This window comes from Amblyomma americanum, chromosome 1, assembly GCF_052857255.1.
Source record: "Amblyomma americanum isolate KBUSLIRL-KWMA chromosome 1, ASM5285725v1, whole genome shotgun sequence".
Lineage (NCBI taxonomy): Eukaryota > Metazoa > Arthropoda > Arachnida > Ixodida > Ixodidae > Amblyomma > Amblyomma americanum.
In genome coordinates, this window is record NC_135497.1 from 178,190,138 (window position 1) to 178,213,953 (window position 23,816).

General features: G+C 48.3%; 1 protein-coding gene across 1 annotated transcript; it reads right to left on the reverse strand.

Moving 5' to 3' along the window:
* Positions 1–16,380: 16,380 nt before the first annotated feature.
* Positions 16,381–22,643, reverse strand: LOC144115013 (uncharacterized). The gene is made up of 4 exons (XM_077649127.1): positions 22,417–22,643; positions 17,412–17,503; positions 17,032–17,133; positions 16,381–16,673 (listed from the first exon to the last, which is right to left on the reverse strand). Exons 1-4 carry the CDS (start codon positions 22,641–22,643, stop codon positions 16,381–16,383), a joined length of 714 nt encoding a protein of 237 aa, XP_077505253.1.
* Positions 22,644–23,816: the final 1,173 nt, after the last annotated feature.

Consider the following 23,816-nt stretch of genomic DNA (forward strand, 5'->3'; position numbering starts at 1 on the left):
GACGCTCGAGGGTGGAACGAGCTCCCTTCAGTTTCCTCTTTGTAGTGAGTATCTCGAACGAGGCCCAGATACCGACTGCTGTGCTCTTTGTGCGCAGGAGATCGCTTGATTTTGAGAAGAGGATTTTTTTTAATAGCTTACAGCGTATTAAGGTATATTATTCGTGATAAATCATGGTGTAATCAGTCGCTTCGTAACTTCACCAATGAAAAAGAACTAGAAAAGAAAGAGGAAGAACAATACTAGTAAGCTGTAGGAGAAAAAGGCGAAAACCTGAAATTGTTCAGGTGCGGTCCACCACCCCATTTGTGAACATTGTCTTTGATTATATTTATCCACGCAATGGCAAATTAATGCCTTTCCCTTGTTAAATAGTATGTTGCAAGACTACTTGATGACCTTGCGCTCACATGCTTCAATTGCGACTGATGCTTCGGTGTGTCAAGAAACACACATCATAGGCATTTACTCCTAATCCCTTGACTGGTCTTTTTTTCTCCGTCTTCAAGATTTCACGCCTATTTATTTGGCCGAGTTTCTAGTGGTGGTTCTTGCACTGCACAAGTTACCCAACTCTTTTTCCACGGTAATAATAATTACAGTCTCATTATCCTTATGCATTTCCCGGTCCGCGTCTACTGAATCGCAGCCATTTCGAATGCAAAAATTTCTGATCCCTCTGTATGCCCAATAAATTCCGTTTGTTTGCGTTCCTGGACACAGGGGCCTTCATTTAAATGAATCAGTTCATGGTTTAGCGAAGGCAGCCCTGATTGGTCCGATCGTTGACTCCCTTCCCTCCTGTGCGTTCATTACGTCGGCACGGTTTCGTACGTATACATTTTAAGGAGAGGATTTGGCGCATCAGTGCTTACTTCCTTGGACGATTTTCTGCACCTCCTGTTCCCTTGGCGGAGTACAGCTTAATTATCTCGCAAACTTGAAGTTTTCTTCACGCGACTACGTTGCTGTATGCCGCAACTAAATTTTTACTTCTACTGGCCTGGTCTTGCGATATCCCCATTGCGTCCGCATTGTGCCGAAACGGAAACAATAGAACACTTTCTTCCCTATTGTCTTCGCTACTTGACGCTAAGGAGGCGACTGTTAGAAGTTCAGTTACAGAAACTCAGTTTGTGTCTTTCTTCTGCGGTTGTTCTATCCATTGGCGCTTCCATACTTGGACATACTAATAGGAATGTTTGCTCTGATGCTCAAAGTTTTCTTCTAGAATCAGAACGCCTACCTCCATAACCTTTCGTAATGCCCAGTTTACTCTTTATTTTGGTATTTCTTTTTGTCTTTTATGTATTCCTACATGTTTCTTTTTCTTCTTTCTTTCTTTTACTCACTCGCTCGCATAAATTTAAGCTTGTTAGGCACCCTCGCCACCCTCAACCACATCTGTGACAGAAACTGAGTTGCCCAAATTTTTTTTAGATCATCCCATGTTTGCCGAATGCAGTTTGCAATAGAGGTAGTCGCCGCCTGGTTATGGCCAATCACCTTTGTGGGTATGTGCCATTTTAAGAGGCCAACAGCAACAACAGTATCAGGGCTAAAATTTGCGGTTGGTCCCCCTACTCCGATAGTCTGCTGGATCTTGCAGCCGCTCTTGCTCTTTGGCTAGCTGCTGCTAATCTTTCGGTTCCTAGATGGACAGCATTTCCTCGCGACGCTCGACCGTTGGTTCTTCTACCCTTTCTACTTCCGTGCGCTCCTGGGAGGCTCACACCGTGCAGAATAGGCCCGCCTCTGTGCCACAGTGTGTCTCGCAATGCGAGAAGCGTCAGTAACGGGAAGGTCCAACCGTTCTTAGGCTTCGCGGTCAAACCAAGTTTCGGCGTCGCTGTGAAGCTGCACCGGCGCTAGAGGGAAGCATTTGAACCAGCAGACACATTGCTCATGTAACTCAAAAACCTCGCCCAATATAAACCAGGACTGGTAAGCAGATTCCAAGATTATATCCAAGTAACAGCTTGGCGCTTAATTAGCCGCGTTGAACCATAGCTTAAATTACACTAAAGGCAAATACATGTTGGCCTGTAGCAGTATGGTGCCGCGTTCTGATCAGAAACAGACCACTCATTGAGAAAACTAATCTTTTATAAGCTAGGAACAATCAAAAATTGGAAACTACACTTAAGCTCCGCCTCAGCGGTATGACGCCATAGGGTAAAGGGGTAACTCCTATATATCCAGAAGGTGATTCTGTACTTTGCACTCATAGACCTCTGGGAGTCCTGATACCCCTCGTAATGCAGTAGTGCAGCGGGAAACCGATGCGCCGCTGCCCTGCGATGGCAGATGCTCCCAGCGATGGGCCTTCTGCGACCCCAGGTTGCTCTTCCTGATGGACCAATCTTTAATTTTAATGCCAACTGCCACTATGGGCAGTTTGCTCACTACCCGATTGACAGGTTGGGATGACGTCGCAAGGTCACGTGACCTAGGTGGCTCACAAGCCTCGTAGGTTGCTCCCTGGGCACCACCTGCCAGAGCAGTGCCCATGACTTTTCACTCAGGGAACATACGCCGACAACGGCAACACGGCGTTTTCTGGTGAACGGGGCACATAACGCTGTAGCGTTGCCATGCGTGCTTGAGCACCGGCTTGTTTTTGCGGATCTTCGAGGCTAGCAACGCCTCCATTCGCTTCAATTTTCTAGCCGATGAAAACGTTTTTTCCTACTGGACGGTACTAAGCACGTGCTGAGAGGTTTTAGCGGTCAAAACAGCGAAGAAAGGCAGACAGGTGAAGAAGTTCAGACATCCTGTGTACTTTTTTATTTCTGATATACGATTCGTCCCTGGTTTCCACAGCAATTTTCCCGTTCAACGCGGATAGTAATCACAGTGGATTAATACGGCTGAACTACCCTTCGAATCCCCTTTGGTAATTTTTCTGCCTTGGGCAGTGTCCTTTGGCTCATTTACCACCCCTCGTAAACCGCAATTTGAATACCTGTGGCCACTAGGACTGCATCTAGCGACTCCTAAAAAGCGAAGCGCACCTTCCGAGTAATCGCTGAAGCGTAGTGCGCCCTTCAGTGCTCGTGACTAGGCGGCGGTGGAGGCATCGAGTCACCCAATTCTCGACTCAGTCGCTGAGCCAGCTGCTGATGACGATGTTTTGCCGGAAGCGAGGGGAGGAGGGGGGTGGGGGATCCTGCTCCTCGTGCAAGTCTGCTATCACAGTGCTGTGCTGCCTGACAACTGCAACGCTTCCGTGCAGGTAAAGGGCGCAGTCCAATTACCGCTTCAAGTGTTCGACGCAGACAAACCACTGGAAGGTGCACACAAAATACGAAAGAGGAGCACGAGGCGTAATTCGCTCGTTTCATCTTTCCAGAAATCTTGGCCGCTCATTTACGCGGGGCGTGTCCCTTCGAGCACCTGTTTTGAACGAAAATGGCGCATTTAAGATAATGATGAACAATGAAAATTGCAAACCATGCATGGGCCCTTATTTCCCTTTTTGTTGCGCTCCGCAATTATCAGCGCGTTGAGGGTGCGAATTTTGGACTTTAACCTGAGCCATTGCATTCACAGTTATCTGCTCTAGCATTTCATTTTATTCTCAGAATTTCTACAATCTGAATTTGTACTCAAGGTGGCAGTGCCTGGGAGCGGAATGCAAGTTGCTCTGCTACGGCTGCGGCTGTGCCGGTGACAACGAAGGAAACAAACTATAAGATGAAAATAAATATAAGATAATTTACAAATATGCTTACGTGCCAGTTACACACGCACAGGATTACAAAGCTGGAGTGCGATTTTTTTTAGGCGATGAAAATGGCGCAGTAACTGCCTCGCATATGAGCAGACACTTCAACCGAGCCCTGAGGGAAGGGAGGAGAGTGGGAGTGAAAGAAGAAAGAGACAAAGAGTTGCTGTAGTGGAAAGCGCCGGAGTAATTTCGAACGCTTGGGGATTGTTAACGGGTGCTGATATCGCACAACACACGGACACGTTTTGCGTTTCGCGTCCATTGATAGAGTCTCATTATTTTTTTTTTCATCAGGCTGACTGCACCCACTGCAGGGCAAAGGCGTCTCCCATGTCTCTCCAATTAACCCCGTCTTTTGCCAGCTGCGCCCACCGTATGCCGTCAAACTTCTTAATCTCATCCGCCCACCCAACTTTCTGCCGAGCCCTGCTACACTTGCCTTCTCTTGGAATCCACTCCGTTACCCTTAAGTCATCTTTCCTTCACATCACATGCCCTGCCCAAGCCCATTTCTTCCTCTGGATTTTGACTAGGATGTCATTAACCCGCGTTTGTTCCCTCACCCACTCTGCCCGCTTCCGGTCTCTTAAAGTTACACCTATATATTTTCTTTCCATATGAATGCCGTACAAAACAGACGCGAGAGGAAAAGGTTAGACACGAAAATGAGCGCTGCTCCCATTCTGCGCACTCAGGATGCTGTGGCCATTGGACGTAGCGAGTTCAGAACGGCATTCACGCTCTGTTGGGGCTGGCTAGGCGGTCGGTGGCGCGGCTTCATTCTCACTTCAGCTTTCTAATAGTACTTTAAGCTGCGGGGGTTCTGAAATTGCAAAGCGTTTGTATATATATTTTTTTTACTTCTGTACCAAGTAATGTGGATACGCGCATGCATGCACGAATCACCGTATTTTTACTGTGCAGGTCATCACGCATGCAGTATATGATACGCCGGCAAGAAATGCAAGATTTTAGCGCCTTTCATTGTACCGCTCATGGTGAAGCTGTGGCATACGGATGCGGTATGCAGTTGAATTGGTATTAACGGTATACGCACTTCCACGAGACAAACGTTCAACCAGCTGATGTGCGTTCGTCATCAATATGCATGCCTTAAGGAACGTACCCCGATTCTTATCCCGCTTACAATTAACAGAAAACAATTCGCGAAGGTAGAAATCGCAACAACCACAGCACAGTCATTCACAAGCGTCGTCTGAAATCATAATTACGGCATCACCAATCGGCAAACACGCGATAAGCGATTCCATAGCGCGCAGTTTGATTAACATTACGAGCGCAGTTTTCATTCATATGTGGTGTTGAATCAAATACGTCCGAGCGCGACTGCTTCTCGTATGTTTTTGAGGGTCTCTCGAAGCTTACGTTGTACATTTCACGCCGGCACACAACGCACCGCAGGCCACACTCTGGCGTTATAGTCGCCTATATATAGATGCGTAAGCACGATAAGCAGTTTTTTTTTTTTGCGATCTGCAGCTGCCCTCGATAACTTCAAGTTGTTTTTTTTTTCTTTTTTCACCAACAGAGCCTATTTCTACCGTACACATGCGTAGCAACAAGACAAAGCCGCGCGCGATGCAACGGAGAGCCCCCACCGAAACAGCGGTGGAGGCGCCCTGCACTTGCACCCTTGCACCTTGCCGCCGTCACCACTGATCTGTTGAGTTTCAGTTTTAAGTTTCCGGCCACTTTTCTGGTCCTTAGAAGTGGCGTCTGATATGTCGGAGGGCTCCATTGCAAATACGCCACAAAAATGACGAAACTGTGCTGCACTCGAGCGCTGCAAAGAGTGCTGCTCTCGAACATTCTACCAGAACACGGCCGCTCAATCCGGCTACGATCGGACTAAAGCCCTATAGAGTAGCTATGCTAAGTAGCGACAAGTTCCTCTTCAAACTGCTACCTTTTCTACTAGGCTCGCGGCCGTCCGCGCATATATATATATATATATATATATATATATATATATATATATATATATATATATATATATATATATATATATATATATATATATATATACATATATATATATATATGCCACTATATATATATATATATATATATAGTGGCATTTTAGAAAGATAACCTCGAAATGACGTAGCATACTTTGCCACACTCTTCTTTAAAGCACTTGCCAACCTTTAACAAACAGCCGCCTCTATGGGTACTCTGTGAAACAAGAAAAATATTTCTGAGAGTTTTGCTTACAGGTCTATGGGCCGCGCTCCCGCCACGTCCGTACCGCTAAGCGCGTATCACCCTCGCTAGTACGTAACGCAATGGTTCAAAAATACATTGCACTCGAAATGACGCTTCATACTTTCAGAATATGTTCTAGGATGAACTTGGTTGTTGTCCACGAAGGGACAAAATCATCACGCACTCAAATCAGGTGCAGAGTGAAATCATATATCGAAAAAAAATTTTGCTTCCATGTATTCCTAAGGGCGCTAAGCCTACTTTACACCCTCAGTTTTATCCTGTCGTTTCAGCCGACGACAGCAGCGCCACCGCATCTTGCTTAAATCACAGATTGGTATTTGTCTATTGCAACGCTACGCATGCGCGGAGAGCAGTGATAGAAACCTAGCTCTCCCATGTGAAGCGCCGCCTCCAATCGTGTTTGCGCGTGCGCCACTTCGCTTCGATGAACTATCACGCCGCGGAGCGCGGCCACGCGCTCATGTGTTCGTCCCAAGAGCGGGCTACCTTGTACACTGGTGCACACAGGCGCACGCAGATTTATTACACGCGGTTTTGTCGAACGTTTTCTGTTCGGCAACACTGGGATTTAGCCCCACAGCACTTTGTTTGAAGAGCAGCATCAAAAGCTGGAGCGCCACCAGTACTGGAGCCTTATCAAACACTGCGCAGAATGCTACCCTCGCCGCGCTGCCTTATAAAAACCAGCGAGACACGCGTCGCCTGGCCTGGCGTAACCTTGCATAAAACCGTGTCACTGATACCGGACTCACTTTGGGGTTAGTATCATCATCTGTCCCCATGTTTGTTTACAAACGTCAAAACCATGTATAGATCGTTTGTCCTGTGTGTAACATGAACAACGGCAACAAAAAAAAGAAAAAGAAAAATGTTAATGAAAAAACAACAATTCCTGCATACAGGCTTCGTATCTGCTGGCTGGTATGTCTGCTGTCTGGTCCGTCGTTTGCCAGCAGGTTAAATGCTGCTTCAACTGAAAAAAAAAAGAAGCACACTAGAAAGAGTTATTTCCAGTTGCTAACATCAGGAAGCGTAACCATATGAGAAGTTGCCTGTGCTGTATACCAGCTACATTTCCCGCGATTTTCGCATGCAAGGGCGCCCACTTAAATTCGGCAAGAGAACCACTGACATGCAGACACATAGCGAGAAAGAAAACCTTTCCATTTGGCTCTCGTCGCGGTCGAAACTGCGACACAAAATGAAGCGGCGGTCCGTGATCAACACAACTGTCTGTTCTTGACCGGAGAGAGCTCCGAAGCGAGATTTGGCCGCAGACGAAGCCACTGTACCATCCAGACAGATAACCAATATGTACATCGCGCGGCATGAGCAGCATAGCTGCTCCGCACTTGTCTGTCGCGGCAAGCATTAGCACCGAAATATAGAATGCCCTCTCTTCGATGGGCAAATCTCTTCTCCCTTTTCACTGCTGCATTATACCCCTGTCTCTAAAAAGGCCTCGGTAAGCACTACGTGGGAGTTACATTGCCTGTGACCTTGCTTTCATCAGTGGCGTCCCCTCCGGTCGCACCTTTTTTGTTCGTTCTGCATCTAGTACTGCATCTTTTTTAATTTTTTAAGGAGACCTTGTTCTCGGTTGCGTCACTCAGGAATAAAAACTTGGACAGCACTGCAGTCTTCTGCAATGGAGAAATGCGAAAGCATTTACGTTTAAACGTCAGCATCTTTTTTTGCGAGTTTTGTTGTCAGGTTACAATTATCACGTGACCCTTGGATCAGTAACTTTTTTCGCAAGTCATCGCTGTCTAACATCCGTACACATCCCCAACACACTTTACCGTCGTACACACCACAACGCGTTCACTTCGTGCCCCTCTAACATGCTTTAACCAACGACCCTTCGTGGCGCACAGAATTTTTGATACTTTTTTGGAGACAATTTGTTTCTTCCTCTGGAGGCTGGTGGAGCTGGCCTTCAGCACTTGCTTGTTCGTCAGATTGTTTCAAGGTTTTTCTTTTTTTAAAACAGCAAACCTTCCTTCCTGCTAGCTGTGTTAAAGAGACGAATAGGTGCTCATTTGCCTATTTTGTTTGCGTCCACTGGCATAGGAGTGTGTGGCCTTTGTGGGGTTTTCTTAAGTCACCGACACATTATATTTGCTCACTTTACGGTTTTCCATGGAATTCCTCCAGAAGACAGATTGCAAATGTTCTGAGACTTTGTTCCCTGTACCAGTATTGGCAGCCTAACCTCTCCTTTCTAGACAACAGCGCGTGCAACGGAACACGATCAATCGGCCGCAAAGACTTCCTTTTTTTAAACTTCACACGTCAACCTTACCTGTCAAAACGTGGCTTCATTAAAAAGGGGCTGTTCTACCATAGTGAACTGTCTCTTGTGTCAGCAGCCATAAACTATTGATCATTGTTTTGTGTCTTGTCGTGATGCCGTGTTTTTTTTTTTTTTTTTGGGGGGGGGGGGGACATCCTTCAACGGAGTCCTAAAAAGGTCATTGAGATTACACCCTATATTATAAGATTTTTGCCTAAAGTGGAGGGTTATAAGGTCCCATTTAATCTTTTACTGCTCATGGGACTGTTTAGCCTGTGGAAGAGCCGCACGAGTGATCGCCATGCAGAGCCGCCACGTTCATCGAAGTCTGTTCAGAGAGCAGTGTGCTATGGTGCGGGGGTACATGCTGCGCAGGACCGACTTACTGGATGCATGCGTGTGTCTCCCGGATTTTTTATTTTCGGGCAAAGTGAGAGCAGGATGCTGGTGTGACTCTGTATGACAGGTTGCGTGATGCGACCTGGTCAAGTCGGGCTTGAAGCCTGTAAGGGTGGGTGTACTTCCATGCAATGAGGAAAAAAGACCCTTCGTGGCGTATGTGTTACGTGCCCGCCTGGCACACCGCGGGCCTGGTTTCGTGCCGTAATGCCAGCGAATTTCTTTTTCGAATGGTCATTTTCGTGCGTGCACGGTCTGATGACACGCTCTGGTGACTATCTGCTGACATTCTCTGGTGACAGATCCTGTAGACGTCAGTCATGAGACAAGAAATTCTTTCGCATTGAATTATTGCATGACTCCTTTTTGATCACGGTTCATGATTTAATGTTCGTAAGGAGGCCAGGATAAAACCCATTCCATTTCTTCTGCTCAAACGGTAGACGACTGGAAGTTTAAGCTCTTTCAAAATTTATGTTGTTGCCTCAAGGAATTTCCGGGACGTATATTTGAGGAACTGCAGGGCCGGATGTACTATCATGATTCTTTTTGAAATGAATCGGTAGCCAACGTATATTTCCTTTACTATTCACGCCTTCAGTTAGTGCGCCATCCAACCACAGCGCAAAGGATCAGTTTTTTTTCCTTGCGCACTGCAACGCCCACGGCCAAGAAAGAAAATTTTTTTTTTCGTACTTCTGGTGTACCATACACGGTGAGTGCATAGGCTGCTAAGCACTAAAAGCATTTTGTAGGAAAAATACTTACATCGAACAGTCTAGTGATCCACACGCAGGTTTGACCGATCACGTTTGCAAGCCGTTGCGATCACTCGAGCGTTGACACGAGTGGAGTTCATGTGTAGGGAAACCATTAAAAACGTAGTCATCGCAGAAATTCAGGTATTTTCCGTCGTTAGGCAGTCAATGTGCTCTTATGAGTGCCAAAATTTCCTGTCACTCACTTCATTAAAGAAAAACTAGTCGAGCTCAGCTTACAAGCTAAGGTCATTCTCCAGCGAGAGCTAGCTGTTTTACTGTGCTAAGCGGCTAAGCTTGGCTGAATGGGGGTTTTCTGCTTTCAGTAACTGCAGGTGTCGCTTCTCGATTACAATAAAAATACAAGCAATGAACAGTTCTTGTTGCGACCACAACATTTTTTTAATTGCTTTCCGCAATGCACTGTTACTTTGTGGTCGCTGAAATGAGTGTATCGATGCACTCCGTGCCAAGCACAACGGTGCAAGTATGCTGAAACGCTAGGGTAATTCCCGTATCTTACGGTGTCGTGGGCTAAGGCTGCATTCGAAAGTAGCTGCCGTCCCAAACCATGCATTTCTTTGATGAACTGCCTGTAGGTAGCTCCTACACTCTAAACAGAGATGAGTAAAAAGGAAGTAAAATGTCTTCTGACGAACTCTCTTTTTAGGTGGTGCGTCCTTGGGACATGCCCATAAAATATGTGATTAATCGGCCTTTTGGCCACATAGTTTACATACGGGGGAGTATGCGCCGCAAACATGGCCGCATATAGCGCCGGGTTAGGAAGTGATCCTGATTCATGTTGCCTCCATATTATTTCTTAGATTCGGATACGGACTTGTGTCCCGGAGGGTAGCCGTCGTGAGCAATATAGGGAAGGATATTGCAATTCTTAGACATAAAACCATGCCATCCGTCGCGGTCCTCAGCGAATGAGGAAGATATTGCTTCCTTGCGCGATCCGTTATTCTGGCTGTACTGTGGGCAACCACGTAATCGGGGAGTAAGGAGGTGCGCACGTGCACCCTTATGAATTGCATATGCCGTGTGCGCTGCTGGAGAAAGCGCTTAAGAAAAGAGACAGCGATGGCGGATACCCGTCCCTTGGCGAAGTAACGAATGGCTGATCCTGAAAGGAAAGAAAACTCAAGGCTGAAAGATGGAAATGGGATGACGGACAGCAGGGATCGGAGGAGAGCCGTTGGTTAAGATAAGCGAAGGGTACTAGGGGACTGTCGCCCAGCAAAGACGGGCCCACAGCTGATCATTTCAAGTGTTGCCAGTCTCTTAACTGCCAGTGTTTAACTGCCTTCAACTTCAGTCTGTGTGCAATGTATCCAGAACACTCTGCTATCGCATAGCCCTCTTAAGATGACTTCGGCGGCCCCATAATTTAAAATCAACCGTGGTGTTCCCTCTAGGTAGTGATGACGTAGCGCACTTAATTATGCGGGCTGAATGTGACTGAAACTTGCAAGCGAAAAACGTAGCCCCTAGTACGCCCACAATCTTTGCGAGGGAAAATGGCGGCCAACGTAGCAGCCTGCTGCGGCGGCGCGAGTAACGAGGAGAGTCCGCGAAGACGCTTTTGGCTTGCCGGTCGAGTTGTTTCGACGCGAGTTTCGCCTGGACAGGGACACTGCACGGCGGTCGTGTCAATTAATTGCCGAATAACTGGAAGGTTTGCGAGGGAATGCGCTGTCGGTGGAGCGGCAGGCCTTCTGTGCGGGCTCCGCTTTTTCGCCATCGGCGGTTTTCAAAGCGCGTCGGGATAATGCAACCGACGGCTAGCAAATGTGTGCGGCGGGCTGCCGAAGCCATCGTGAAGGTTGAGGTGCGGAACGGGTGGGTTCGCTTTCCGGCGAGCCCCGAAGAGAAGGCAGCGGCGAAGGAGGGCTTCCATCGCCACGGCAGCATCTCTGGCGTCGTTGGGTGTGTCGATGACACACTAATCGCCATCAAGGCGCCGCGGGGCAATGCTGCACACAGGGCAGCCTTCTGGAGCCGCTAGGGCTATTACGTCTTGAACTACATGACAGTGAGTAGACTTCATCCTCTGCTGTTTTTGACTGCATGTGTTCGGCTGCAAGTCCGGGCCACGACCGCGGAAGTTCATGCCTAAACCTGTGTTGTATCTGTTTTCTTTCAAGTCTGCGACTCCACCCTTCGAATCCCGGCCGTAGACCCCCGCTGCCCCGGCTCGTGCCACGACGCGTTCGCCTGGCGCTACTCGTGGCTGCGGTGTGGGGTTGTGCGATGCATGTTGGAGGAAAATGAAAATTGATTTTGAGGATAGGAAATGATGCAGTAACTGCCTCACCTATCTGAGCGAACTCCCGAACCACGTACGCCGTAAGGGAGGGATAAAGGAGGGGGTGAAAGAACAAAGGAATAAAGATTTGCCGTAGTGGAGGTGTCCAGAACGTATCCGACCACTTGGGGATCTTTAAGGTGCAGTGACATCGCACAGCATACGGCCATTTTGCGTTTATCCTCTATCCAAACGCGGCTGCCGCGGTCAGGTTCGAACTTTGGTACTCCGGCTCAGTAGACGAGCGCCTTAACCACTGAACCACAGCGTCGGGTGTATGTTGGAGGACGGAGAGTTTCTTCGGGGGAAGCAGTAAGAAAGCGCTGTCTCGGTTACATATATCGAGCTACAGTGGTCCTCATGCACTGAAGCTACCAGAATGGGGCGTGCTCATTGCACTTAGGAATATGCATTGCGGTACGATACATACGTGTTGTGCGAGTTGCCCCTGTGTTGTTACTGAATGCAGCAGAAACACAAGGCACATAAAGCATTGTTGAAATGCATAGTATTCCAGGCTTAAACAAAAACAGAAGGGGTTGTTACGACACTTGTGGCGTGTTGGAAATAGTAGTGAATTGTTTACATCAGAATGAGCTTCCAAGGGTGTCCTTTCAGCTTTGCCTAAACATCTTAGTCGCGCAAAGGTTTCGGATGCTCCATTACAATCAGGAGCGAGTGGCTGTTATCATCGCAGCATGTGCAGCGCTGTACAACCTCTGCTTGGAGGCCCCTACGTCAGCGGACGACGAGGATGGCCCCTGACGCAGAGGACAATGACCCGCCTACGCCGGCCGGCTATTTGCCAGGTACTGGAACCCGCCTCAGCTACCTGCAGGGGAAAAGTCGTGCATGCACGTCGTCAGCCAGCTGCGGAGAAACCATCTCCAGGAGCGACTGGTACCGTTGCGTAGGCTATAACAGAGGCAATGAACTAGCCGGTCAAGTCGTCGCAGCTACTGAAGACAGTGTTCAGCCAATGGCTGTGAATAGTTTACATCAATATGAGCTTCCAAGGGTGTTCTTTCAGCGGTGTTTGCGTAAACATCTCAGTAGTGCAAATGTTTCATACGCTCCATTATAAGACGGAATGAGCGGCTATCATCATGGCAGCATGTGCAGTGCTTCACAACCTCTGCTAGAGGCCCCTACATCAGCGGACGACGAGGATGCCTCTGCCCAAGAAGACAATGACCCGCCTCACCCACCTCCGGGGGAAAGTCGTGCGTGCACATGTCATCCAGCTGCGGAGAAACCGTTTCCAGCAGCGACTGGTACAGTTGCGCAGGCTATAACATAGGCAATGAAATAGCCAGCCAAGTCTTCGCAGCCAAGACAGTGTCCAGCCAATGCTTGTGTGTATGTCGTGGTTGTTTTGGCTACAGCTAGCGAAGTGGCAGCCTTTTTTTTGTTTTTTGTTCGTGGTGTGTGTCTGGAAGCCTGCAATGGCAAAGAAGCAAGCGTGCACACCAGCTGCCACATCACTGACGGTGTATTTACCGTTCATCATAGAGTTCGCCGCGCAGCCATTTCAGACTCCTTCTCCATTTGAAACTCGAGCCGAAACAACTCGTCCAGTAAGCCATGCACCCTCCTATGCCGTTGCCCGTGTGGACCCACCTGCCCCTCCACTGCCGTCATCTTGCAGCCTGCCTGTGCTGTGTGGACAGCCACCTGCCCTCGCTGTTTGCATGACAAAGCACGTGAATTAATAGTGTAATGTTGAAGCAAGACAGGCAATGTTTGATGAAATCAGAAAGTACCACCTAAGCTTTATTTAGTGCACACCACTAATTGTTTTACTGCATACTGCACCATTTCACACAGGTGGTCACATAAGTACAGGCATTAGCAAAACATATTGCATGCCATAACATTGACAATAATTCCATATGTCTTGTCAAGTGAAACAAAAATTGTCATGCAGACATGATAAAAAAAAAGATTGCTAGGCTACAAGTTCTACTGGTAATTATCACAGCTTCTGCAGTGCTTGTGCAGGCAATAAGCCCACTTTTGCAGTAAGTGCACAAACCTAGTACACAAGTAGATCAATGTTCAGTAAGCACTACATAATAGATTTTACATGACTACAAAACCTTTAACATGTACAAAAGAGTTGATAAAGATGATGTAGCCAAATTTTTGTTATTTATGAAGACGGCACGACATTACTATTTTCTGCCCCTTTGCCCAATCAACCAGGCAAACAGAGAACTCGTAACTATTGAAGAATGGTCTAAATGAAACAAGTTCAATGTAAATGCTAATAAAACAAAAGCTATTCCCTTTCGTCCCAAAAATAGGAACATATTCATCGATGAAGATATCTGCCATAATAATTCATAGCAATTGTAAGCTCATTTAAAATCCTTGGTGTCGTCTTCACGGAACAGATGTCATGTGATGCCCAAGTGGATCATAATATACAGAAGTTGTCATGACTCGTTAGCTTGACTATTATAAACAAACATATCTTCCCTACCAAGGTTAAAACTCTGTTACAGCACGCATTGTTCTACTCGCACATAAAATGTTGTCACTTTGCCTGGTGAACGACAACCCTATGTAAAATGCATAAAATATATGGACCGCAGAAAAAAATGCAAAGAAATATTTCCAACGCTTCTTATGACCATCCGTCTCTTCAACCCTTTCAGAAACATAACATAATGGCCATATATGACATGTACGCTAACCGCTTAGCTTTAGCCTATAAAAAGGAAATTAAAACAATGTTGATTTTTTGAAGGAACTGCCTTCCTTACAGAGAAACGTTGCAGATTATCCCGCCAGCACCCCACATATATGAAATAAAGTGTCAAGTTGCACAAATTGTGACAAACAGATGATATGGTATGACCTTAAATACTTATTGAAATTACTAATTAAACATGGCTTTAAACTCCAGCAATCAATGAAAGCTGATATCAGATTAGTTTTATACATGGATGAACCTGTTTCTTGATATGTTCTAGTAGGCGATGTTTTTGTTCGTTTTATTTTCTGTGATAGTGATTCTTCATTTTTTTACCTTCATGTGAAACCTGCATCTTGTAATCTAAAAAGTGGCATTTGTACTGTTGCACTCATTTCCTTATTTTCAGAGTGCAAAAGTTCGACATGGTGTTCAAAGCTTCGAACTTTCACTTTGTCTCACTGTTTTGAGGCTAGTGGGAACAAAATGGGTCCTTTTATGTTTGTTTATCTTATGTTTCTTGCATAAATGGTGACCTCACTTTTTTTGAAGAACCAAATTCCTGCGCATGTTTCGTGCAAATGTCCTCACTTTTGTTTGTGAATCTCGAGCTGACAATCCATGATTATAATGTGTTGTCTTGTGCACTCTTATATTCTAAATGAAGGCACAGCGCACGAAAGGCGGGACTGAGAAAGATACAAACACAGCGCTGTGTTTGTCTCTTTCTCAGTCCCGCCTTTCGTGCGCTGTGCCTTCATTTAGTACCATGTACCGACTAGCCCAGACAAACATCTTATATTCTGCACATACTACACTGTTCTGCTGATGCCTCTCACTTTTTTATTATTGCTGGGAGGGGGGAGCCACGTCAAGCCAAGTGCCCAGTTCTTTCTCCCTACCTCCCCCATCACTATGATGGAAAGTAAAGGTATTACTATTACATTACAAATGGCCATTATCACTGCATATGATGAACAGTGCAGCAGTTTCGATGCAAATGGTGCATGACTAAGTGTATGGCCCTTAATGCAAGTCGCAGTGCTCGCAGTGAATGCAGCATTAGTAAAGAGTCCTCATACATATATAGAGACGTGTAATTATCATAGTTACATTAGTTAGGTGGTATGCGTGTAGAGGTTTTCACTGAACAGCAGAACATGGAGCACAGTCACGCCGAGCCGTACAAAACATTCAGCTTGTTACAATGCAGGCAATACTGCATGTAAAGTCCCGTTGAAGCGGCTCAGTGATTGGGCCATTAACACTTATGAATCTTGCAGAAGTAAAACAGTAACATCAGAAAAAAGCAGATACAGACTTACTAGATATCATAAATCTGCGTCTTGCAAAATTTAAAAAGGCACCATTACAATTATGCAAAAACAACTTGACTAGAGAATATCGCACGCCTTCTGCATCACACACTGACTAGAGAATATCACACACCTTCTGTATCTTGCAGAAGGTAAAGAGGCACCAGTGAAAAAATACACAGAGGCCGACTAGAAATTATCACAGACCTTCTGCTTCTTGCAGAAGGTAGAAAGGCACCATAAGAAAAAAACCACACCTTCTACGTCTTGCAAAAGGCTGTAAAAAAACTGAGCCAGCAAGCAAGATTTAAAAACAATAAAAAAACTTAAGTTGATGGAAGCTGTAGCTGGTTTTGCAGCAGCACCACCGTGAAAGGGATGGCCAGTACGAGCTGCTCGTGCAGGCTTGCCGATTCCCTTCTCATGTCCCGCACTGTTGTAGCAACGTCTGACATAGTGGCTTTTAGCCGCCTTCTGTCTGCAGGAGCCTCGTTGAGGTGCTGCAGAAACAAGGAAGTTCAATAGCAAATCTTTGCTCCAAATACATTCAAAGCTCACTTCACTTTCATGTCATGGATGACCTACTGAAATATAGTGGGGCACATCCCACAAGAGACAGTCACAGTGGGGTTAAGCACAAGTTTGGAACGGTGGACGTAGGAACATTACGTTGCATGCAGCTGCTTCTGTTGCACAAAATGTGGCGTATCCTGTCAGCCCATATTTCCAGGAGGCGTGCCTGAAAATTCGGCATCCTGCCCGTTGCGTGCCTAAGCGAGGTCTGCTGTGCGTCTTGTCTCCCTAAGCAGCTTGTCCACCTCCTCGTTCTGCTACTTCCTCCACCGCAATGGACGGCCTGGAACTGCCGATGTGGGTGGTGCCGTGGGCTGCTGCTGGTGGGCTGGCGGGTGCCTGTCAGAGGGGAAACAGTCTGAACGTACACTTGTCATACGACACCGCACGATGTGCAATAAGAAAACTGTTTGCTGCAACGTCTGAGGGGAGCAGGAGTACATAAAAGCAGTTGCAGTCAGTGATATGACAAATGCAGCATTGTTTCAGTGAACTCGAAGTGCACGTCTGCCTTGTCGCAGCTCCTGCTGTAAGAGGGAAAAAGCTTGCACTACGTGTCAATAAGCCGGATCTGAAGGAAACATTTGTGGACATTGTGAAACAACTGTGACTGTATGGCGCTCCTGCAAATGCTATTTATTAGAAGCACCTTGATAAGAGGGTAATGTGGAGCCTGCATACTGGCAGGTCAACTCACTCGCTGTGTCAGCACGCTGCCGATGCTGCTGCAGCTCCTCTACCAGCAGTTCAGCAGATGTCTCCCCCGTCTCCTCCAGCCAGGATGTTTCACTGGCGTCATCTACATGAAATCATTACACAAGACAAAACTGCTTAGTAAACAGTTTCAGAAAAATGTGACATGTGTACGACTAAAATGTGTGGTCAGTTGGTACTGTGGCTGAAGGCGAAAAATCACTACCAGAGAAGGAAGGTAAAGAAACTGAAGCTGCATTTGCAATCTCCAGTTTACGCACTACTACACCTTCCAAAATTAGCAAAAATGCAGATGAGGTCATCAGCAGTGTACACAAGCTATACTGCATACACATAAAATGGTTTGAAATACAGTTCACCTACCAGCTGCAGACTGGCCTCCCTCTGCAGGCAGCTTGTCCCGGGCTCGCTGCCCACTGAAACTCTGACGGGAAGAGAGGTGTGCTGAGCTGCTCCTGCAAGAAGGCACAGTGCCTCACGTTCAAACATGAATGTCTCGAAGTACATCTTAGGGTTGCATTGATTACAGTACATGGCCTTGAGGTTCGGTCAAGAATCCTTCATCACAACCATGCTGCAAACCTTTAAACTGTCTGTAACGTCACAGGAGTTGACTAACGACAGTGGTGCTGGTGATGGGGGGGGGGGGGGCAGCAAACTGCTCAAAATAAGATCTTGCGACGCCCGTGGCGCTCACTGGCCCTATAAGCTTGGCTTGGCCACCCACAGCCGCCAGTCTGCCGGCACCGGCGCCACTGCGACAGGACCGTTCACGCGGTCCTCCACAGAACAAGACTGGCAGGCTTACCCATGGCCAGCTTGAAGCCGCGCCAACTCCGGTCGCCGCGGGCAAGCCACTACTGCTGGACTGCTGCCAGCGCCACGAGCAAAGCCCAGTTGCGGTGACCCTTCGACGGAGGCAATTACCGGGCAGAACCCCTATTTTCCTCCCTCATCCCCCGTCCAGTACCTGACAATAACAGCTCTCTCTCACTCACACACACACACACACACACACACACACACACACACACACACACACACACACACACACACACACACACACACACCGTCGCCGTCTCTGAGATAATGCTTTCAGTATGTTTCCGGCGGCTGACGATAGCTGGTGAGCAGCTGGCTTTGCTTTTTCGCATGCGCCCGATCGCCTGTGCCCTCTCTTCTTAACGCCGGAATCCGAAATGGCGAGTTAGGCTGCCTCAGCACGCGCGCGTTGCGTGTTTGGTCCACAGGATGCAGTCTAAGAAAATATATGTTATGAGCAGTTGTGGTGCGCTGCATGAAATTCTGGCAAATATGGGTGAACTTGTAAGGGCACCAAACTGCTCAAAACATTTATTTCGTTGGATCAGCGGTTCTCGCACCAAACTCGCAAGACGCGCGAGCTGCGGCAGCTCAGCGCGTTATTTCTGGTTCCCGCGATAAGAAAACTGCAACGCGCTGCCTGTGCGTGCGAGGCCGCATCGCTGAGCAAAACGCAGACAAACGCCCCCGTAACGGGTGTGCCTATGACTGTGCTGTCTACGCGGCGATCGGGCACAGGCGAAAAAGCGAAGCTGCGCACCGGCCATCGCTAGATGCCGTGAAGGTGCAGGCACCCGTTGACAACCGGTTCGCGGCGCTGGCGGCAGTCCAAGACACGGTTTCCGTCTTTCGTGTTAAGTCTTGTGGGCTCCAGTACATGCCACGAATAGCGCCAATGTTGAGCCGACTTGACTGCCAGGCCTTCTGTATTTAAGGCGGCGGCAATCTCCTCCTAAAGCTCCCGCCTGCGAGCCGCCGTGTACTCAGGCGAGAGCTCCGACGAGGCCCGTGCCAAGGGCGGATGCTCTTCGAGCAATTCGATGAGCATACGCTCTTGGGTGACGGATATTACGTGGCCTCTTTGGTGGTGTTGCCATTTCAAATGATAACGGTATTTCACCCCGATTCCCTAGGCGATTTCTTGGTATCGGCCAAGGAAATTAATTTTTTAGACAGGGAATAAATATTCGGGAATCTACAACAGTTGTTCATTAACATGCACATTCGTGCGCTGCATTAGAACAACTTGTAGTAGAGTTATGAATGAGCAAGGACGAGCGAGATGGTTTAAACTGCGCACCTGACCGTTTTCCTCGCCCTCGTTCTTTCCCACGGCCGTATTCGTTCAGTTTTGTCATCGATAGTGAGCGACCTCCGACAGCAAACTTACCTCAAGAAGTGGTCTTCGCCGAATTTCGTGCCAAGAGCTCCTTGCGAGCTGATTCCTGCGCACCTACGGCCTTCAATGCATTCAATCAGATTTTTCTACCCTTAAGACATCGGCACAATACTTTGATTTTAGTCGACACGTGAAAAAGCAGGAACTTGCCGTCGAATCACCTGTTCCATTGCGAGCCGCCATGCTCACGCTTTACCACTGCCAGCGCGCCCTCATGGCAACAAAACCTACCCTACAGCAAAATTAAATGAAAAGGTGAGAGCGCCTCTCATTTTCCTTCCTATTTTTAAGTTTGCAACACACTTTGTTAGATAAATAGAACGTTATTTTTGTTTAATTCATTGCGTTGCTGTTTTTTTCTTTTTTAAGCTGAGATGTTGACGCTGCTGACAGCGCATCTTCTCCGCAACAAAAGTTCTTGCAAGAGCGAATTTAATTTCAAAACTGAGAACTCTTCTAGTTTTGATTAGTATTTTTGACTTCGTGAGTTCGAAACAGTGTTTTGACAAAATAAAGCATTGCTAATTTTATTTGTGACAGCTTCACAACCGTACGTTAGCATATGGCCACTTGTACAAATATATGCTTCCGGTGCGGAGCCTTGCTGGTGTCTGGCTGATTCCACGATCCGTAAAAAGTGCTGTCAAGCACTGTTTCGTAATTTTGACGTCACGCTTACAAACTTGCGGTATGTAATATGGCCCCAGAAAACTGGAAATTGGTTTTTGGGGAAGCGAAATGGCGCAGTATCTGTCTCCCATATCGGCGGACACTTTAAAAGAGCCGTAAGGGAAGGGATAAAGGAGGTACTAAGAGAAGAAAGGAAAAAAGAGGTGCCGTAGTGGAGGGCTCCCGAATAATTTCGACCACTTGGAGATCACTGACATGCACTGACATCGCACAGCACACGGGCGTGCCCTAGCGTTTCGCCTCCATCGAAACGCGGCCGCGGCGGTCGTGTTCGAACCCGTGTACTCCGGATATGGCCCCAGCTGTTTTTTTCTTTTTCTGGCTGCCATGTTCCCGATGATTGATTTTGTGGATGAATTTATAAGGCTGAATCCTTCAAATTGGTCAGCAGCTCACGCCACCTAGCAGACGCTTTTCCGCCGTCAGCGCATACCCACAGGGGAGCAGAAGTCACTGAACAGCAAACTTAAATGCAAAACGTAGGGTGCTTCTTGTTTTGCTTGGCGCTGTTGAGTTTTCAATGAAGTTTCTAAGCAAAATAAAACATCACTCTTTTTATTCACTGCGTCTTTACGGCAAAACGTTAGCCTACGGTCCCCTGTCGTGCAAATAAATGCTACCGGCGCGGAGCCACCGGAAAGTTGCTGCTAATTGGCTGATTCCACCGTCAGAGTGTCGTGTTGTCATTTTACCGCGACAGTGTTAAGGAGCTCGTGTCGCAGAAAAGCCGGTGTTGTCGGCGGCGTTGGTCATGAGCGAAAAATGCCGCATCTCGGTGGACACCTGAACCGCGCAGTACGTGTGTCAGCGAGAATTGCGGGACAGGCGGCATTTCCTTTCCTTAAAACCACTTTTCATTTCATTTTTCTTCCCTTATGACCCGGTTCGGGTGTCCACCGAGATATGTGCGACAGGCGTCCTTTTCTCCGAAAGCAGCACCCCGACCCACGCATCGCGGGAGATGAGCGCATCGACAGTGTCACCGGCTGTCGCGCACTTACACGGTCACAACGTGCAATGATCCTCCGCGCGCGCATTGGCTGCGTGTGGCCCGGGGAACGACGGGTGCGTCACGGAATCGCGACGAGTGTTATATGTGACGGATGCGGTGCAGTGGAACCACTAGAACACCTGCTCCTTCACTGTGCCGCGTTCGCCGATGCTCGTCGCGATATGCTCGCGGCCTATAGGGCGCAGGGCATACTACAAGACTCCATCAAGACGCTATTGTGGCCGCAGGGCAGTGCGCGCACTCGTGAGCGAACTTTGGTGAGCCTCTGTGCATTCCTCGAACACACGGGCTTGACGTCCCGTCTGTTCTCCATCAGGTAGTTACACGCAGTGACCGAACGCTCCGCGAGTTCTACCTTGAACGATTAATAACTGGACGCCCCACTCCAGTTGTAACCAACACAGTGCTGTGCGCGTGTGTGATTTAATTCCTCTAAAATGAACTAATCACGCGCACAACATGGACACATTTCTTATTGTGTAAATAGTTTGTACATATTACTTCTCCCCCTATCCTCTCTTCCTGTCCCCTCACCTCTTTCATTTCATTTCTCCATTCTGCCTGCTGTCCTTTATTTCCGCTGCCCCATCTCAGGTGCTTCAGTATCCATGACAGATGCCGGGGCTAGCGAAAATCTTTTCCTTCCTTTTTACTATTATTTTTAATAAAACCACTACCACCACCAACAACAAGCTATGTGTCGCGCCGAACGTGCGATGGCGCTCTCTGCTCTCCATGGCAACGCTGCAACACGCTGTTGCGTCTCTCTTAAAGAGGAAGCTTAAGCGTCCTCCAATTTTTTGACGTCACGCTGTCAAAACGGAGATATATTGATAGCGCCCCGTAATTCGGCCCCAGGTCATGTTAGAAGTCGAGATGGCAGTTCCCCTTATAATTTATTTTGTTGCATTCTTTAATCTGTTGCCGCGCAAAATTATCACCACCATAGCGCTAACAGCCCTCGATATTTTAAAAGGCTTACCTTCCAGTTTAGGCAGCACGATTGTTGGTAGTGCAGGGTACGAAGCGCAGAAGGACGTCGGACACATTAGAGACTCAACTCAGGCTATGAGGGACGCCCTAGTAAAGGGCTCAGGAAGTTACGACCACCTCGGGCTCTTTAACGTGCACTGACATCGCACAATACACGGGAATCTAGAATTCGACCGCCATGCTGGGATCGAACCCGCGTCTTTCGGGTCAGCAGCCCAGCGCAATAAACCACTGTGCCACCGCGGCGGCTTGCCCTTGACATTCAGAGAGACTTGTTTCTGGACAAATCTGTATTTCTTCGAGAAACAGTGCTCCAGTAAATATCAGCAACAAATTGAAGAAAAATCCTGCGTCAATAATATTATGTAAAGAAATTAAGCGAAAATTTCAGAAATTCAGATATCGTTTACACGATTAAACCGCGAAAAATGGAATAGTCTATAATCCGGAACCACATGGAGCGTCCAATGATTGTGCAGGACGCCATGTCCAGGAGGCCCACCATGGGCGAAGGTCTTGAGCGCGTCCGCGAATAACTTTGTTCTTTAGCGGGCGGTGGCCGCCTATCTTCAGCTTCAAGTACATAATTCCGCCAGCGGGGTGGCTTGGCGCAGAAACCGCCCTGAGCTCGAACGCCAGCGCTTGCCTCATCTTCTGAAGACGATGAAGAGCGGCCCATCACTGACGCTTGAGTTCCTTCGCCTGTGCGGCTTCCTGCAGCCAACCCGCAAGCGACCCAGACGCCATGCTAGCCGTCGAATGCGACGGCCATATACCACAGGAGACGCGGCACGACGAAATCAGGCACTGGTGGTACTTCCGGAGCGGACCTAAAAGCATCAATGTCTGTGGTGGGGCGGAGTCCTCGAGAGCCAGCCTCTAAGAGAACCAGGCGTAGGTCGATGAGGTGTACCGCTTCTTGGGAGACTTGGAGGCAACCACGGGCACCAGATTCATCAACAGCTGGGTCTCTCGCAAGACGGTGCACTCGAGCAGCAGCGTGGCCGGGAGCCAGAAGCACGAGGTGGCTACCTTCGCCGCGGTGGCGATGCGGACGGCGCGGACGCAGGTGACGACCACGGCGTGCCAGGTGGCGACTGGGGCTATGACCGACCCGCTTGCCACGTTGACCAGCGCGGCAATTGTCAGGTGCAGTCACCTCGCACCGATGGAGAATGGCGAGAAGGTTGGTCTGCGAAAGACAGAAACGGCGTTTAGACGACTGGGCGGAGAGCACAACATATTCTATTATGTCGATGAGATGAACGCAAGCCAGAACCGCACGAAGATTGCACGTAGCACGTACCTTGACCTCACTCCCTGGCTGCCCGGATTGAAACATGACGGTGTGGTTCCGCTGCTGTTGCAACTCCAAGCTGTAGGGGCGATGCGGCTTCATAGGCGAAGGGCAGACAGCAGCAGTTCCCAGTAGAACGCTGGCGTTCCGCGCTCGGGTACCACCCAGGGCTCGTGCGCCGCACCAGGCTTCAATAACGGCTCCGCGCCCGTGGCAAGGGCCGACGTCTCCGAGCGTCGCCGATACCGCCGGTAGAGCAGAGGTGGGGACTGCGAGGCCTACCTTCGCCGGTGCCTTGGAGCAGTGCAGCAGCAGTGACGTGGCTGTTGGGGCTCGACAACTGTCTGTGTCCAACGGCAGATGGTCGACGCGTGACTAGCGCTTAGCGTGATTCGATGACACGTACGCCGCGTTACACATGAAGTGGCCGCACCTGATTGGTCAAAACGCCGGAAGCGGATGTGGTGGTTCGTATGCAGCGAAAAGAGTCGATGAAATCGGATGGTGACGTCAAACCATGAAGCCGAGGGCGAAGTGGGAGGCGCGTTTTTTTTT

Bases quoted from the DNA above. Each gene is read 5' to 3' on its own strand.
- LOC144115013 (XM_077649127.1), bottom strand. From the start codon at position 22,643: ATGGGCCGCTCTTCATCGTCTTCAGAAGATGAGGCAAGCGCTGGCGTT. The intron at 17,504-22,416 runs GTTCCGGATTAT...GCCTTCTTGCAG, and splicing joins ATCATTGGACGCTCCATGTG to GAGCAGCTCAGCACACCTCT. The intron at 17,134-17,411 runs GTAGGTGAACTG...GATTTCATGTAG, and splicing joins GGGAGGCCAGTCTGCAGCTG to ATGACGCCAGTGAAACATCC.